The sequence below is a fragment of the Salmo salar genome, chromosome 05, assembly GCF_965601325.2.
Source record: "Salmo salar chromosome 05, fSalSal1, whole genome shotgun sequence".
NCBI lineage: Eukaryota > Metazoa > Chordata > Actinopteri > Salmoniformes > Salmonidae > Salmo > Salmo salar.
The window spans coordinates 51,969,132-51,986,279 of record NC_138295.1 but is presented as its reverse complement, the minus strand read 5'-3'; the positions used below and the strand labels follow the sequence as shown (position 1 = coordinate 51,986,279).

Here is a 17,148-nt window from a genome sequence, read left to right as displayed (position 1 = left end):
AGAATTAATCGAATAGACTAGAATGCAAACAGAATAAAAAATAATAGAATAGAAGCTCTGTGCATGGCTAACCTCAAAGGACTGGTAGATGAGTTTGGAACGGTGCTTGTCGGCCTCCTTTGCAGGCAGTTCTGTCTCTTTGAACTTCAAGAACTGACGCCACAGGATCTGAAAGAGAGACAGAATGAAGGAGAACATTTTCTTAACGTTCTCAAACGAACGGTCACAAAGGGGACATTTTTGTATATATAAAAAAAAGAATGTGCAGTGAAATGTTTTGTTTTACAGGGTCAGCTATAGTAGTACGGCATCCCTGGAGCTAATTAGTGTTAAGTGCCTTGCTCAAGGACACGTCAGCAGATTTTTCACATTGTCGGCTCAGGTATTTGAACCAGCGACCTTTTGGTTCCTGGCCCAATGCTCTAACCGCAAGGCAACCTACCTTACTAGCTAGTGAATCAATCCATCCTACTCTTGCTTCCTTTTTAAACGCTACATAACACTAAACAGGGTTGAGGACAATTCTATTTCAAGACATTCAATTCAGAAAGTAAACTGAAATTCCATTTGAAATGGAATTGACCCCAACCACAACAGCAGTACTTAACCAAACTGCTTCCATTGACTCTAGTCTAGGTGATGATTCTGATTTGCTAAAGCGGTGACGTGTAAAACTACAGTTCTTGATGAGTTAGTTGACATGTTTACATTCTCACAGTGGGAGTTTCTTGAGAAAGGATTGTAACCTTGTAGCTTTATAACATGTTCCCATGTCCTTAATTCACATACATACACACAGAGCTTGACCTTTTCAATTGGCCATTAAACATGGGATTATCTAAATCCAGTATGGTACTGGATCACTAAAGTGGTTAACCAGATTATTTTGACACCTTCCCAAACAAAGACTCACGCTAACAAAGATAAGGGCTGTTGAAAAGAATCCATAGAAAAGTCAGATGCCTTATTAGAAGACATGGCATATAAACACAAATAGAAACAAATAGAGACTTCTCGAGATACTGCTTTTGCCTGTATTTTGAGAACCATTTTCTAGGAAAAGAGATCTTGGAACTAGACTACCTTGAAGCACAATATACCCAGCCTTGTACTGCTTGTACTGCTCATTCTGATCATGCCATTACATCTGATGAAAAGGAGGTGTGAGCACGTTAAACCCATATAATTGGTGTTCGAGTTGATAAAGGAAATTGGACACAGAAGTGCGTCCTCCTCTGTTTAACTGTACAATTCCTTTGTATGTACTGTACAAGATTTGGAAACAGATTACAGCAACTGATAGGTTCGTGAATGTCATATACATTATCCAATAGGAGAACTTAGCTGACCTAGCCTTTATCTGACAGTCCCTTTTTATCTCCACAGAGAAAGTTGCAGTCACGCAACGTTTTACGATTCAGTGCTAGCCAGGGAATGGGTTGGGGCAGTACGGAAGATTCCACTGAGGTTTAGGTAGAATAATGTTTGCCTTCAGGTCTGCTTTTCTCAGCTCCAGTACCATCCACCCAGATGTCACACGATGCCCGCCATCTCTAGACTGGACACATACTGTAATTGCTCTGTTTGATGTGGTATCGAATGGCAGAGCTACCCGCTTGGTCATAATGGCTTAACTATTTCACGACCACGCATCTCAGGAGTGCATGACTTCTGTTGATGCATGTGCGCATACATATCAGTAAGAGCTCAGAGAAACGAATCTCCAGAACGATTTGATCATGGGATCACCTCTGAATAGGCTTATGGTAACAGAAAATAAATGAAGGTGTGTGTGTGTGGAGAAATGTAATAAACATAATTCACAGCAATACAAAAAATGCCTTAGCTTCAGACCCCGATATATAGACACAGAAACACATACAGTATATTCAGTACCCAAGCTCCAGTATACACGCTCCTATTGTCACGAGTGTGTGTAGGAACGGACCAAAGCGCAGCGTGGGTATCGTTCCACATATTTACATTTTAATGTGAAACTATGCAAGACACAATAAACCATAAACAAAACAACAAACCGTGACGAAGCGGTGCTACATGCACTAGCTCAAAAATAATCTCCCACAAACACAGGTGGGAAAAACAACTCCTTAAATATGATCCCCAATTAGAGACAACGATGACCAGCTGCCTCTAATTGGGAATCATACCAAACCCCAACATAGAAAAAAGGAACTAGAACATAACATAGAAAAAAAACGAGATAAACCCCCCTAGTCACGTCCTGACCATCTCTACCATAGAAAATAAGACCACCCTATGGTCAGGACATGACACCTATGTCTAGCAATAAAACTTTATATGACCAGCCACAAGTAGCATTCCAATCCCAGTCACAACAGCGCTACTAGTAACTGTCCAAGTAGGAGACTCACCTCTATCTCCTCATAGCTGCCTGGGAACCTCCTCTCGCCGAAGATAACGACATGGTGGTTTATCCACTGCCGAATGATAGTGACCAGCTCATAGTACTCTGTCCAGCGCAGCTCCAGCTCCTGTATCACAGACACAGCAGGAAACAGCAGACAATAACAGGGTTTAACAACAGACAGCAAGAGCCTTCTCCTGGAGAGCCATGATAACTCGCCTGCTCACACACCACCCTCACTCAATTAGGTGTCAACAGAGAGAGAGAGAAAGTAGTGTGTGTGTGCACATGCATATGTACACACATGTGCAATAAAAAAAAGTTCCCTCCTTTACTCACTTTCATTATATGTTTAGTTATCATTGGAGTACAAATGGCACACTAAAATCTGTTTTGGCAATACAATACAGTACACCATTTTGCTTTTCCAACGGGTCTCTTCTATGTGCTGGGATCATGCTGTTGTGTGAGAGGGTGTTTATTGGGTAGAAAGTTCTTTGAGGTAAACACAGAAGGTTCCTAATTTCCTGCAGCTCCATTTAGGATCACAGGACTTCCACTGTGGTTCCAAACTGAAGCGACTCTGGACGACAGTGTCATAAACAAAACAAATGACATGTTCTGACTGTCACAAGCCTGTGTAATCCGGGGGGTCCTCGGAATTCACTCTCATTGAAAGTAGGATTGCAATAACAGTGGCTTAGCGTGCCCCCTTTTGAATTTATCAATCTGAGTCTCAGACATAAGGTATGTCCAGTTTGTGAGTATATCAGGTTTAGGGACAATCTTATAAAAATAATGAAGTGATCAGAGATCAGCGGTGGTCAGAAATACACTCACGTTAGCCTGGATTCCATCCTGGACATCCCGGGGCATGGCATCATACAGGGATGACACGTAGGTGATGATGGACTTCTCATCAGGGTGCGGCACGTCAACATCTGGGGAAATAATTGTGTGTTTAAAGATTTTTTTCACAGCAAAAGAGGAATGGAGACGCTGCAAATACCAAATACTGAATTAAGTACTTTGAGGCTCCTTGTAAAACAAAAAGTTAAGTGTGTCCAGTCATTAGTTGGTACGTGAAGATGAGTGTAAATATTAGTTATACATGTAGATCATGTCCATGGTGGATTTGGAGAAGGGGGGGTATGGTTTATAAGCTCTTCAAGTTATAAGCTCTTCAAGTTCCATCTGGAGTCTCTCACCCCTGCCTCTTCTTCCATTAAATATCAAAAGTACAAAGTTAGCTGGGACGTGGTTGGAGAACAAAACAGAAGCAAACAACGAAATGGGGAGGGAATTTCCCGAATAGAAACTATTGTTTTCGTTGGAAAAACGTTTTCCGTTGCGAAACATTTTTGCTACAGCGTGCACTTGTGATTCCACCCCTGGTGTTGAGGTCAGCCCTCATCACACGTACATGTACTGGAGGATCTCTGTGCAGTCTTACCCTCTGGATCCAACAGGCGTGTCACGCCCAGGTCTGTCTCTGCCACGTTGAAGGCGTACTCAAGGTTCTGCACGTTGGTCTGGCGGTACACCTTACTCATGTCAATGAGTCTAGGCCTAAGGAGACAGAACCATGGGAAATCCGTCATGATTGGTGTAAAGGCAGTGTAGACAGGTGAGGAGGGTATTAGGACAGGCCGGGCAGATACTGATAATTCATACCTACATACCTACATATCACTTTTTTTTAAATGGCACGTCTGTATGTCATAAATCTGCAGTGAACACCTGCCTCCCCTGAGGTGCTTGGCATCTATATACGAATGGAATGTTACACGGGGCTGCAGCAGACAACCAGGACAGCCATATTTCAAATGATATAAGCACCTACACTCGCTCCCCGTTACACTCATCTGCACCACGGAGAGGATAGTAAGTGAACAGAAAATAGCCATAGGGAAACATTCAAATCATACTGTTACTCAAATTCAATTCTTGACCAATGTAAACATAAAAAAAAAAAAATCTGTAACAAAAGTTCCCTCTCTAATTCATTTTTCATTGCACCCATTAAGTTAAAATGTCACTGTTTAAGTATGTAATATTTTATGGCACAGTATACTCATTCTTGCTTTACATTATGTTCACATTATTCTGATATACTGCGAAAGTAAAGCCCAAGACAAATAAGAGAGAAGCTTAGAGCAGATCCGTACAGCGATTTGACGCGATAGGTGGAGCGGACAGCGTAGTAGTCCCCAGGGCTTGGGGCTGATTCCAGGCACCGCACCTCCCTAAGAGAGAGCTGCTTCCGTGGCCTGGGGGGCTTCCCTTCAACCCTACTGGGGCTGACCAGCCTCCCCTCCCCTCCCTGGAGGCTGTGGGGGCTCCAGTCATGTCCCAACCCTGTCCCCTGGCCCAGCTCATGGTCCCCTGAGTGGGAGTCGCAGCTGGAGTGGGCCACTGAGCTGTGGGAGCCCTGGCCTGAGTCGCAGGAGGAGCCTTCTGAGAGGATATCGTCACACTGCATGACCACACGGTCTTCCAATGAGCTGACCAAACCTGTGACCCTGCTGGACGACCTGCCAGTCCTCTTCCTGGACTTCATGGACAGCTTCCTCTTCAGACTTGACATCATGGTGCCTTCTGGGAGTTGTAGTCTCCCCAAAACGGAGAGCTAGCTGGCTAGATGTTTCGTACTCTTCCAGTGGCAAGTGAAAACTTTGCACTTAACAGTGAGCTTCCAATTCCAAAAGGCTTGCTGCGCCAATCATTTTAACAAGCTTCCTTGTGATGGTTTGGCGTTTGTTCAGGATACAGCCGGGTCCAAGTCTGCAGAATGTGCAGGTAAATCCCACCCGAGCATTGACGTCTTCAATGAGACGTCTTCACAGTCTTCATGTTGAGGTTACAAAGAGTGCTCAACCCTCTCCGTGAGAGAAGAAACATCTCGGTATCACTAGGAGACTAACTTCTGTCATCCCCTCTGACCTGACCTCCCAACCTCAGCCCTGTCTATCCAAAACAGCTCCCCGGATATCAACTGTAACTTTCACCAGTCCAACGTAAGGTCCTTAGTTCCCAGGGTGACAACAACATTCAATCCTCCAAATAAGTGGTTAAAAAAAGTGCTGCAAATTGGTGGATAGTGCCGACTGTAGGCTGTGCAAAAAGTAACTCTGCGGTGTTCGTCGTTTGAGTAGGAGTGTTACAGTGACACACCTCTCTCCTTACGAAAATCAGCTAGTAAATAGAATGCCTTAGGTGACACTCACAACTTAAAAAGTGTTCTCTCTATCTCTCTCTCTCGCTCTCTGTTAGAGAGAGCAGGGTGAAGCTCAACTTTGCAGGTACACGCACAGCTTTGATTGAACCTGCCCTGTGGGCCTCTCTTTCTTCCTTCCTTTAGTGCCACACCTTGCTGGGTATTTACCCAGATTTCCCTCATCACATGTCCCTGTTTTAGTCGCTCTCATGATTCATCCAGACTCCATGGGGATGTGCACGGTGCAGCTTTCATTACATGTTATGTGCTGGAAAACACTATTATTTACAGATAATGTGGCTGTCTCTGACTTTTTAGGACTCCGCCTAAACTTTGGGAGACCACAGACATGTCTCCACTCATCCACTCTCATATTCATGTCTATATGTACAGGGAGGGAAAAAAGTATTTGATCCCCTGCTGATTTTGTACGTTTGCCCACTGACAAAGAAATGATCAGTCTATAATTTTAATGGTAGGTTTATTTGAACAGTGAGAGACAGAATAACAACAAAAAAATCCTGAAAAACGCATGTCAAAAATGTTATAAAATGATTTGCATTTTAATGAGGGAAATAAGTATTTGACCCCTCTGCAAAACATGACTTAGTACTTGGTGGCAAAACCCTTGTTGGCAATCACAGAGGTCAGACGTTTCTTGTAGTTGGCCACCAGGTTTGCACACATCTCAGGAGGGATTTTGTCTCACTCCTCTTTGCAGATCTTCTCCAAGTCATTAAGGTTTCGAGGCTGACGTTTGGCAACTCGAACCTTCAGCTCCCTCCACAGATTTTCTATGGGATTAAGGTCTGGAGACTGGCTAGGCCACTCCAGGACCTTAATGTGCTTCTTCTTGAGCTACTCCTTTGTTGCCTTGGCTGTGTGTTTTGGGTCATTGTCATGCTGGAATACCCATCCACGACACATTTTCAATGCCCTAGCTGAGGGAAGGGGGTTCTCACCCAAGATTTGACGGTACATGGCCCCGTCCATCGTCCCTTTGATGCGGTGAAGTTGTCCTGTCCCCTTAGCAGAAAAACACCCCCAAAGCATAATGTTTCCACCTCCATGTTTGACGGTGGGGATGGTGTTCTTGGGGTCATAGGCAGCATTCCTCCTCCTCCAAACACGGCGAGTTGAGTTGATGCCAAAGAGCTCCATTTTGGTCTCATCTGACCACAACACTTTCACCCAGTTTCCCTCTGAATCATTCAGATGTTCATTGGCAAACTTCAGACTGGCATGTATATGTGCCTTCTTGAGCAGGGGGACCTTGCGGGCGCTGCAGGATTTCAGTCCTTCACGGCGTAGTGTGTTACCAATTGTTTTCTTGGTGACTATGGTCCCAGCTGCCTTGAGATCATTGACAAGATCCTCCCGTGTAGTTCGGGGCTGATTCCTCACTGTTCTCATGATCATTGCAAATCCACGAGGTGAGATCTTGCATGGAGCCCCAGGCCGAGGAAGATTGACAGTTCTTTTTTGTTTCTTCCATTTGCGAATAATCGCACCAACTGTTGTCACCTTCTCACCAAGCTGCTTGGCGATGGTCTTGTAGCCCATTCCAGCCTTGTGTAGGTCTACAATCTTGTCCCTGACATCCTTGGAGAGCTCTTTGGTCTTGGCCATGGTGGAGAGTTTGGAATCTGATTGATTGATTGCTTCTGTGGACAGGTGTCTTTTATACAGGTAACAAGCTGAGATTAGGAGCACTCCCTTTAAGGCTCCCTAGAAAAAATAGATTCTTATGAAAGGATAAGTAAACAAACCCATCTTTCCCAATTCTACACCACCCAGGTGCCTCAGACAGCACCCTCTCCACCTGAACGTATATTAGTGAGTCTAATAACATAATAATAACAGCATATACAGTAAGTGCTCAAATCAGTGCCAGTACCTGTATCCATCTGAGACAACACCCACCTGTGGTATTCCAAGCCCAGGGCACTGACAAGTTCAAAGAAATGTCTTATTAGAGCTGCCTGAAACCTGTACAATCAAGTACGGCCAGGAGAGGAGATTTAACAACTACAGAGTTAGAATAAAAATGTAATTTACCTCAGGACTAGTCAGAACTGAGAAATAAACACTAAGTGGACACACAAACTTATTTTATAAGACATGGAAAACTTTTCTCTCTTTTGTTGAAACTAGTGTCTGATTGATTACGTACCTAGTTTACATTTGTACTAGATATACACTACATTACCAAAATTATGTGGGCACCTGCTCGTCAGACAGCTCATTCCAAAATCATGGACATTAATATGGAGTTGGTCCCCCCTTTGCTGCTATAACAGCCCCCACTCTTCTGGGAAGGCTTTCCACTAGATTTTGGAACATTGCTGTGGGGACTTGCTTCCATTCAGCCACAAGAGCATTAGTGAGGTCAGGCACTGATGTTGGGCGATTAGGCCTGGCTCGCAGTATGCGTTCCAATTCATCCCAGAGGTGTTCGATGGGGTTGAGGTCAGGGCCCTGTGCAGGCCAGTCAAGTTCTTCCACACCAATCTCGACAAACCATTTCTGTATGTACCTCGCTTTGTGCATGGGGGTATTGTTATGCTGAAACAGGAAAGGGACTTCCCCAAAATGTTGCCACGAAGTTCGAAGCACAAAATCGTCTAGAATGTCATTGTATGCTGTAGCGTTAACATTTCCCTTCACTGGAACTAAGGGGCCTAGCCTGAACCATGAAAAACAGCCCCAGACCATTATGCCTCCTCCACCAAACTTTAAAGTTTGCACTATGCATTGGGGCAGGTAGCGTTCTCCTGGCATCCGCCAAATCCAGATTCGTCCGTCGGACTGCCAGATGGAGAAGCGTGATTCATCACTCCAAATAACGCGTTTCCACTGCTCCAGAGTCCAATGGCGGCGAGCTTTACACCACTCCAGCAGTGTAAAGCTTTACACCTCTCCAGTCGATGCTTGGCATTGTGCATGGTGATCTTAGGCTTGTGTGCGGCTGCTCGGCCATGAGAACCCATTTCATGAAGGTCCCGACGAACAGTTCTTGGGCATATGTTGCTTCCAGAGGCAGTTTGGAACTTGGTAGTAAGTGTTGAAACCGAGGACAGGTGATTTTTACATGCTACACGCTTTAGCACCCCGCGATCCCGTTCTGTGAGCTTGTGTGGCCTACCACTTTACAGTTGAGCCATTGTTGGTCCTAGACGTTTCCACTTCACAATAAAAACACTTACAATTGACCGGGGAAGCTCTAGCAGGGCAGAAATTTGACGAACTGACTTGTTGGAAAGGTAGCATCCTATGACGGTACCAGGTTGAAAGTCACTGAGCTCTTCAGTAAGGCCATTCTACTACCAATGTTTCTCTATGGAGATTGCATGGCGGTGTGCTCAATTTTATACACCTATCAGCAATGGGTGTTGCTGAAATATCCGAATCCACTAATTTGATGAGGTGTCCACATACTTTTGTAGATGTTCAGTTGTAGTCGGAAGTTTACATACACCTTAGCCAAATACATTTAAACTCAGTTTTTCACAATTCCTGACATTTAATCCTAGTAAAAATTCCCTGCCTTTGGTCAGTTAGGATCACCACTTTATTTTACGAATGTGAAATGTCAGAATAATAGCAGAGAGAATGATTTATTACGGTTTTATTTTTTTTTATCACATGTCCAGTCGGTCAGACGTTTACATACACTCAATTAATATTTGGTAGCATTGCCATTAAATTGTTTAAATTGGGTCAAATGTTTCGGGTAGCCTTCCACAAGCTTCCCACAATAAATTGGATGAATTTTGGCCCATTCCTCCTGACAGAGCTGGTGTAACTGAGTCAGGTTTGTAGGCCTCCTTGCTCGCACACGCTTTTTCAGTTCTGCCCACAGATTTTCTATGGGATTGAGGTCAGGGCTTTAAGCCATTTTGCCACAACTTCGGAAGTATGCTTGGGGTCAGTGTTCATTTGGAATACCCATTTGCGACCAAGCATTAACTTTCTGACTGATGTCTTGAGATGATGCTTCAATATATCCACATAATTTTCCTTCCTCATGATGCCATCTATTTTGTGAAGTGCACCAGTCCCTCCTGCAGCAAAGCACCCCCACAACATGATGCTGCCACCCCCGTGCTTCACGGTTGGGATGGTGTTCTTCGGCTTGCAAGCCTCCCCCTTTTTCCTCCAAACATAACGATTGTCATTATGGCCTAACATCAGACATTTCTCCAAAAGGTACGATTTTTGTCCCCATGTGCAGTTGCAAACCAGTCAGTTTTTTATGCTGGTTTTGGAGCAGTGGCTTCTTCCTTGCTGAGCGGCCTTTCAGGTTATGTCGATATTGGACTTGTTTTACTGTGGATATAGATACTTTTGTACCTGTCTCCTCCAGCATCTTCACAAGGTCCTTTGCTGTTGTTCTGGGATTGATTTGCACTTTGCGCACCAAAGTACGTTCATCTCTAGGAGACAGAACGCGTCTCGTTCTTGAACGGTAAGATGGCTGCGTGGTCCCATGGTGTTTATACTTGCGTACTATTGTTTGTACATATGAACGTGGTACCTTCAGGCGTTTGGAAATTGCTCCCAAGGATGAACCAGACTTGTGGTCTACAATTTGGCTGATTTCTTTTGATTTTCCCATGATGTCAAGCAAAGAGGCACCGAGTTTGAAGGTAGGCCTTGAAATACATCCACAGGTACACCTCCAATTGACTCAAATGATGTCAATTAGCCTGTCAAAAGCTTCTAAAGCCATGACATAATTTTCTGGAATTTTCCAAGCTGTTTAAAGGCACAGTCAACTTAGTGTATGTAAACTTCTGACCCACAAAGTAGATGTCCTAACCGACTTGCCAAAACTATAGTTTGTTAACAAAAAATTTGTGGAGTGGTTGAAAAACGAATATTAATGACTCCAACCTAAGTGTATGTAAACTTCCCACTACAACTGTAGTGGAACATCAATACGAGGATACAAATATATTTTTTTAAATAAAATAAATATTGCCCAGGGTGGATGGGGAGGGATTTGGACACATTAAAAAAAGAGAAAAATACCACTATGAATTACTGGTAATTTAGATACCAGTCAAGCAGGTCAAGCAGCTAGCTACTTATATTGTACATTTGAAGCAGCTCTTCTACCAAGCATACCTACCAATGATTGTACCTATATATTACCTTATGTATGACCTTGTGATAAAATAATAATAATTTGAAGGACTAGTCAGAACTAGCATGGCACACACTACAATTTGACATTTGACAATATGTCCCATTCCTGCCCTATCTGCTTCATATCAAATAAAACGTAAGTGCGATGTGTCATGACAACCCCATTGCATATAGCTTAGCACTACCAGAGACGCTAGGACAAGACATATTAACACCTAATAATGCCACTTACTGTGGGTAATAACATGAGTGGGTACAGTCTACTAAGGGGTACATTTGGGGTACTATTTTTGGGGTTAATCTCACCTTTAAGAATAAACCTGAAATGGCTACATTTGGGGCAACAAATGGCTTACGTGTAACATTCTGATGTTCCAATCCAAAGATGTTCGCCAGTATCTGAACATTAGGTGCAGTATAGTCTCTTTTGACATACTTTACCAAAGATTTGGTTCTGGGTACAGAGACTAAATACTGTAAATCTTACACTACGTATTGTGGCTTGAGGTGTCGACCGCCAAATAATAACAATATATGCCATTTAGCAGACCCTTTAGCCAATCACGCATGCATACATTTTACGTACAGGTGGTCCCGCGAATCTAACCCAGTATCCTGGCATTACAAGCAGCATATTCTACCAACTGACCTACAGAGGACCACTTACTGGTGTTTGTGGATGACGGCGCTGAAGAGCTTGCCGTCCCTCCAGCTGGTGGTGAAGTTGTCACAGCGGATGCCCTGGTAGCCGTCCACCATGCGCTGGGACCACATCAGCAGCTTCTCCTTGGCCGACATGTCGTCTGACTGGCCATTCACCTGGATGTCCGAGATCTAACAGGGGAGGATAGATACCGGGGTTAGACAGGGGAGGAGGCCACACGCTACCAGGGTTGGGGTCAATTCCATTTAAATTGGGTCAATACAGGAAAGTTAACTAAAATTGGATGAAAACGCCTCCTCAATGACGAGATTTGGAATAGAAAATTGAATTTCAGTTTACTTCCTGGATTGAATGAATTGATATGGAATTGACCCCAACTCTGCTTGCCATGGTGGCAGAGGGAGATAGTTTGAAACAATAAAGATATCATCTATTTGAGAAAATTGATTATGCATTGTAATGGATGGGGTTTGATTCAATCATATGATATCTGGTTCAATATGAATCAGGTTTGTCTACCTCAATGATCTGTGGTGGAAAACAAGAAAAAATATTGTTTTTCAGCCAGGGGAGGCAACTCTGTCATCAATAGTACATATATGACATCAAAGGGAACAGCCAACTAGATCTCAATGCCTCGGTCATTGGGTAGGTGGGAGGGATGGCTGGTGGAGACTGCTCCTGCTTTGGGTCTCAAGACACAACTTAAGCACTATCTGGTCCAGTGCGGGAACACACACCATTGGCTAATGTGGCAGGACTTTATTTGGGCTGGAATGGAAATTAAATGAGTCACAGTCACCAGAGGCTCAGAGGGTACTCTCTGTTCTTGCCAAAAGACCGCTCATTTACCAAATTCTCTGCCTACTGGTCTCTTTCTGTAGTCGGTGTGTGTGGGTATACTGTAAGTGTGTGTGTGTGTGTGTGTGTGTGTGTGTGTGTGTGTGTGTGTGTGTGTGTGTGTGTGTGTGTGTGTGTGTGTGTGTGTGTGTGTGTGTGTATTCTCCTCGGGATCCAATCCACCCTCGATGGCCCCACCCTAAACCTCACCCCTCTGAAGAAGAGGAGAATGCCTATGATGACTCACCAGGCTCCGACCCTGTTGTTTTTCTCCTTCTGAGAAATGGGAGATACGCCTCTCTATCCAACGCAGTAGATGGAGTACAGTATACCAATGTAAATGTAAAACAAAACTAGAAGTTGAACTGATGTCTGTGCCCAGTGGGTATACTCTACACCAGTCTTACTTCACAACCAACATCTCTTCTTGTGCCCTGCTCAACCAAGGCTGCCACGTGGGCGTATAGCTCCATTTTAACTGGCAGTGCCAGCCATTCTCTAATCAAATAATGTATTGTCATAGAAAGTCCATGTGTTATTTCACAAAGCTTTTACAGCATAGCATAGCAAGTAAGGGAGGTATCAGACCTGTTTTCAAATACGATTTGAAACATTTATAATACTTTAGCTAGGCTTGATTGAGATTACCTGGATTAATGGAACCAATATTCAATTCTACCTTGGAGAATAGTTTGCAGGACACAATGTTCTTCTATTTCCTCTGCCTTCATCGGAACATGGGTCCCAAACAGACCTGTGTTCAAATACTATTTGACATCTTTCAAATACTTTTCATGTTTACTTAAGCCTTCCTGGAGTGCCAGTTGGGCAGGGTTTGACTATTGTATTGGTTCCATTATGCCAGGCAAACTCAATCAAGCCTAGCTAAATTATTTGAAATGATTATTGAAATTGTGCAGTAAGACTGGTGTAGAGTATACCCACTGGGCACAGACGTCAGTTCAACTTCTAGTTTTTGATTTACAATTGTTTGAGTTGTCAACTAGGGTGAATTCAATGTCAAATCAACAAAAAATTTCACTATGTCGTTCGATTTTGGTTGAAAGTTGTGAAAAGTGAAAAAAAGCAGTGGTGTGAAGTACTTAAGTAAAAAATACTTTAATGTACTACTTAAGTCGTTTTTTGGGGTATCTGTACTTTACTTTATTATTTATATTTCTGACAACTTTTACTTCACTACATTCCTAAAGAAAATATTGTACTTTTAACTTCCTACATTTTCCCTGACAACCAAAAGCACTAGTTACATTTTGAATGCTTAGCAGGACAGGAAAATTGTCAAATTCAAGCACATATCAAGAGAACACATGGTCATCCCTACTGCCTCTGGCATGGTGGACTCACTAAACACAAATGCATCTTTTATAAATAATGTCTGAGTGTGGGAGTATGCCCCTGGCTGTCCATACATTTTAAAAGAAATAAAATGGTGCAGTCTGCTTTGCTTAATTTAAGGAATTTTGAATTACTTACTTTTACTTTTGATACTTAAGTATATTTAGCAATTACATTTACTTTTGATACTTAAATTTAAAACCAAATACTTTTAGACTTATATTCAAGTAGTATTTTACCGGCTGACTTTCACTTTTACTTGAGTAACTTTTCTTCAAGTATGACAATTGGGTACTTTTTCCACCTCTGCTAAAATAACTATAATTATTAAACTGTAATAATACTATGATTGAAATATATTTGATAATAATTTGATGACAGATTTGACAGCAATTTGATTTTCTGAAAGCGATGTGGTAACATTGAGTGATTGAGATCAACTATGATTGGATTGAGTTCAATTTGGGATTGTTGATGATTGGCTTGGATCAGAGCCAAGGGGATAGGAGGATGAGGAGCTATATGATATGGGAACACAACACTGACAGAGTAGGACACCTGGAAGTGAAGGATGATGGTCCATATCAGCCCAAGGGTCAGCTTGGGGTTGCCATCCGCAATGTCATCGTTTCTGATGTTCACCAGCTTGACCTGTGATTGGACGACAGAGAAGAGCGAGACTTAACAATTATAGTAGTTCACATCATAGTAGATGCATTATTACCCTGTTCCAATGCATTTAGATATTTGTCTCAGTCATGTCACTTACAGTAAGTCATCTTAATACAGTACAAGAGAAGTAAACTCAGAGGGTAACTAATTTGTTACATTATCTCCATTATTATATTTCAATTGTTGTTTCTCTTACCTGTCGGTGTTTGAGGAAGTCCAGTGCCATCTGTACATTCTGCAGCTTGTGGAATCTCATGCGGCCTTTCTCTCTGGGCTGGAGAGAGAGGGGGCAAGAGAGAGAACGACAGAGAGAGGGAGAGACAAAGAAGGGGGAGACCGAGAGCGATAGAGAAAGAGAGAGAGAGAGAGACAGCCCGAGAGAGAGAGAGAGAGAGAAAGAGAGAGAGAGAGAGAGTGGGTGGGGGGAGGGGTTAGAAACAGACTGGACAGGAGTTCATGCTACCTTAGAAGAGGAGTGGAGAAATGCGAGTGAAACATTACGTCGGAAGAGAAAAATGTGATGCAGCTACGACAATATCCAACTAACAGGAGAAGGGAAATTGGGAAATAAATTGTAGACTCAATGACAAGAGTACACACGAGTTTCCTCCAAAGGAAAAGATGAACGACAAAGAATACGATGAATAACTGATGTGTCTCACAGATCTCCATGTACAACTTCCCTCATTATAAAACCACATGAATGACATCATACCTGTTCTTCACATTCGACAGTCAAACACAGAGGTAAATAGGAGATATATTTGGGGTGAAGGGGGGGAGCATCAGTCATGCATTGGCTGAGCCAATAACATGATTAGTTATTAGGTACAGGAATCTTTGGTTGTTTGGTTGGTTTTGAATTGTGTCACCACTTCATACATGTGTTCTGAATGGAGAACAATGAACTGAAGACTTCCACTTCCAAAGAATACTGTATTTGTGCTATGTAATAAGCATTAGTAATTGAGCCACACAGAAACAAAGTTATTTCAAAACCGATAATTTCCAGTGCTTCAAGTATTGTTATAGCATCAATGACTAGTCAATTAAGTAGTTAGTCAATTATGTCCTTCCTTCATTCAGCCATGGCACCTATTAATAACAGAGGGTATTTGTTTACAGCCAGCGGCGAAATGGTTAATGCACCTCTGAGACTTTGCAAGCTTGTCAATGAGAAATAGGTGATGCCCAAAGGAGGGAAAAAAAATGGAATCATAAGCACAGCAAGTGGCATCATGCACAGCCGAGCCACTGGGTAATGGATGACTCAAGCCACATGAAGTAGAAGAAGAAAATGGCGGCCGAGTTATAGAAAACCCCACTCACCAACCGCAAGTTCCTGACCACGTCTCTCTCCCTTGCCTAGCCCCAGCAAAGAGCAGTGCAAAGAGAGGAGGCATAGGCCAAAGGGCAAAGGTCAGCATACAGGAAAGGGGGGGAAAGTGTAGGGGGACATGAGGGGGACATGAGGAGAGGGGAGGAGCAGAGAAGGAGAACCAGAGAAGGGTCAGACAGGAGCACACAGTTCAAAAAGAGAAGCCAAAGTGGGGTTAATGTGTTAGGACCATGGAGGCGTCTGGTAGATGAGCAAAGACCAGCAGAGCCAGCGGAGCGATGAGCTACTGTAGCAGAGACAGAGTGCAAGGTTTCCAGAGAGATCTGCAGTAACCTATAATGCATCATCATAATGTGCAAGCATCCAGTGTTGACTTACTGACTTATTTCAAAAAATCTAAACAACTACAAATAGTTAACATTTCTGGGGACTGGAATGAAAGTTAGGTATGCAGGGGTTGTCTTAGACTGTTAATGGGTCTTTGTTAACTTTCCAGTTACTGTCTTGTTAGTTGTGCTACGACTTGAAAGTCTAACTAATGTTTTGCTTTGCTTCAGGGATGGTATACCGGTTTGGATTAGGTAGGTATAAATAAGGGTTAGACTTTTGTTTCTTAGGGTTAGGGTCAGGCGAGGTCAGTCCATTTGCCAATCAGAAGTCGGGATCAGTGGTCAAGGTCAGTCCATTCACCAATCAGAAGTCAGCAGTACTCACCAGCGTCTCCCCAGAGAGGACCTCCAGGAGGGAGATCAGGTTGTGTCCATCTCTCAGGTCTTCATACAGGTCTGTGACCTGACGTTGTGACTGTTCCACAGAAAGAGAAGGGAGAGATGTAAGGCAAGGGTTGTCATCACAATGCATTTTTGCAACACCTAGACAAAATACCTAGAAGCCGTGCATTGTATTGATGTAATAACGTTTTGATATTCTGGATCTGGTTATGAGTCTGATTTGATAGGGTACCTAGACATGTGGATCGTCCTCTCACAGTAAACCTTGGAAAAAGCAACCAATCTTTACAGTATAAAACTAGACAAAATGTTCAAGCTCCTCTCAGATCAGTCTACACGGCTCATGCTATAAACCAGCAGCTCTCTCTCTCTCTCTCTCCCCCTCGCTCCACCAGTATATCTGTACAAAGGACAGGAACGCATGGCCTCGGGCAACCAATCAGCCTGAGTTCGACACTCAGACACCTGCTAATTGGCAGCTGCCAGATCTACTGAGAGATGATGGATGGACGGAAGACAGGGAGTCTTCATTCAACCAAAAAAAATCACATCAATCAAAAACAACTAAATCTTTCGCACATACATATAAACAGTACAAACACAGGCAGATACCTGCACATGAAAACAGATACTCCAGTGAGTCTTGGGACTGCATGCATGCTATAATCAATTCCAGTCAGAAAGATAAACTGTGATCGTGAGCTGAAGAGGGTGTAAGCTTAGAAAGAGACGTAGGGAATGACTGAAACTGAGGGATTTGTGGCCCCACAGTCCACAAGGCATAGTCCTATT

At 43.2% G+C, this 17,148-nt stretch overlaps 1 protein-coding gene across 1 annotated transcript in view; it reads right to left on the bottom strand.

Moving 5' to 3' along the window:
• LOC106605061 (plectin) overlaps positions 1-17,148 on the bottom strand; it is a 240,151-nt gene that overhangs the window by 80,773 nt on the left and 142,230 nt on the right. The window contains exons 4-11 of the mRNA XM_082974927.1: positions 16,340-16,429; positions 14,483-14,560; positions 14,173-14,265; positions 11,422-11,588; positions 3,840-3,955; positions 3,227-3,327; positions 2,394-2,513; positions 73-168 (exon numbers count right to left, since the gene is read on the bottom strand). Of these exons, the coding sequence (XP_082831053.1) occupies positions 73-168; positions 2,394-2,513; positions 3,227-3,327; positions 3,840-3,955; positions 11,422-11,588; positions 14,173-14,265; positions 14,483-14,560; positions 16,340-16,429 (861 nt within the window). The remainder of the gene's footprint in view (positions 1-72; positions 169-2,393; positions 2,514-3,226; positions 3,328-3,839; positions 3,956-11,421; positions 11,589-14,172; positions 14,266-14,482; positions 14,561-16,339; positions 16,430-17,148) is intronic.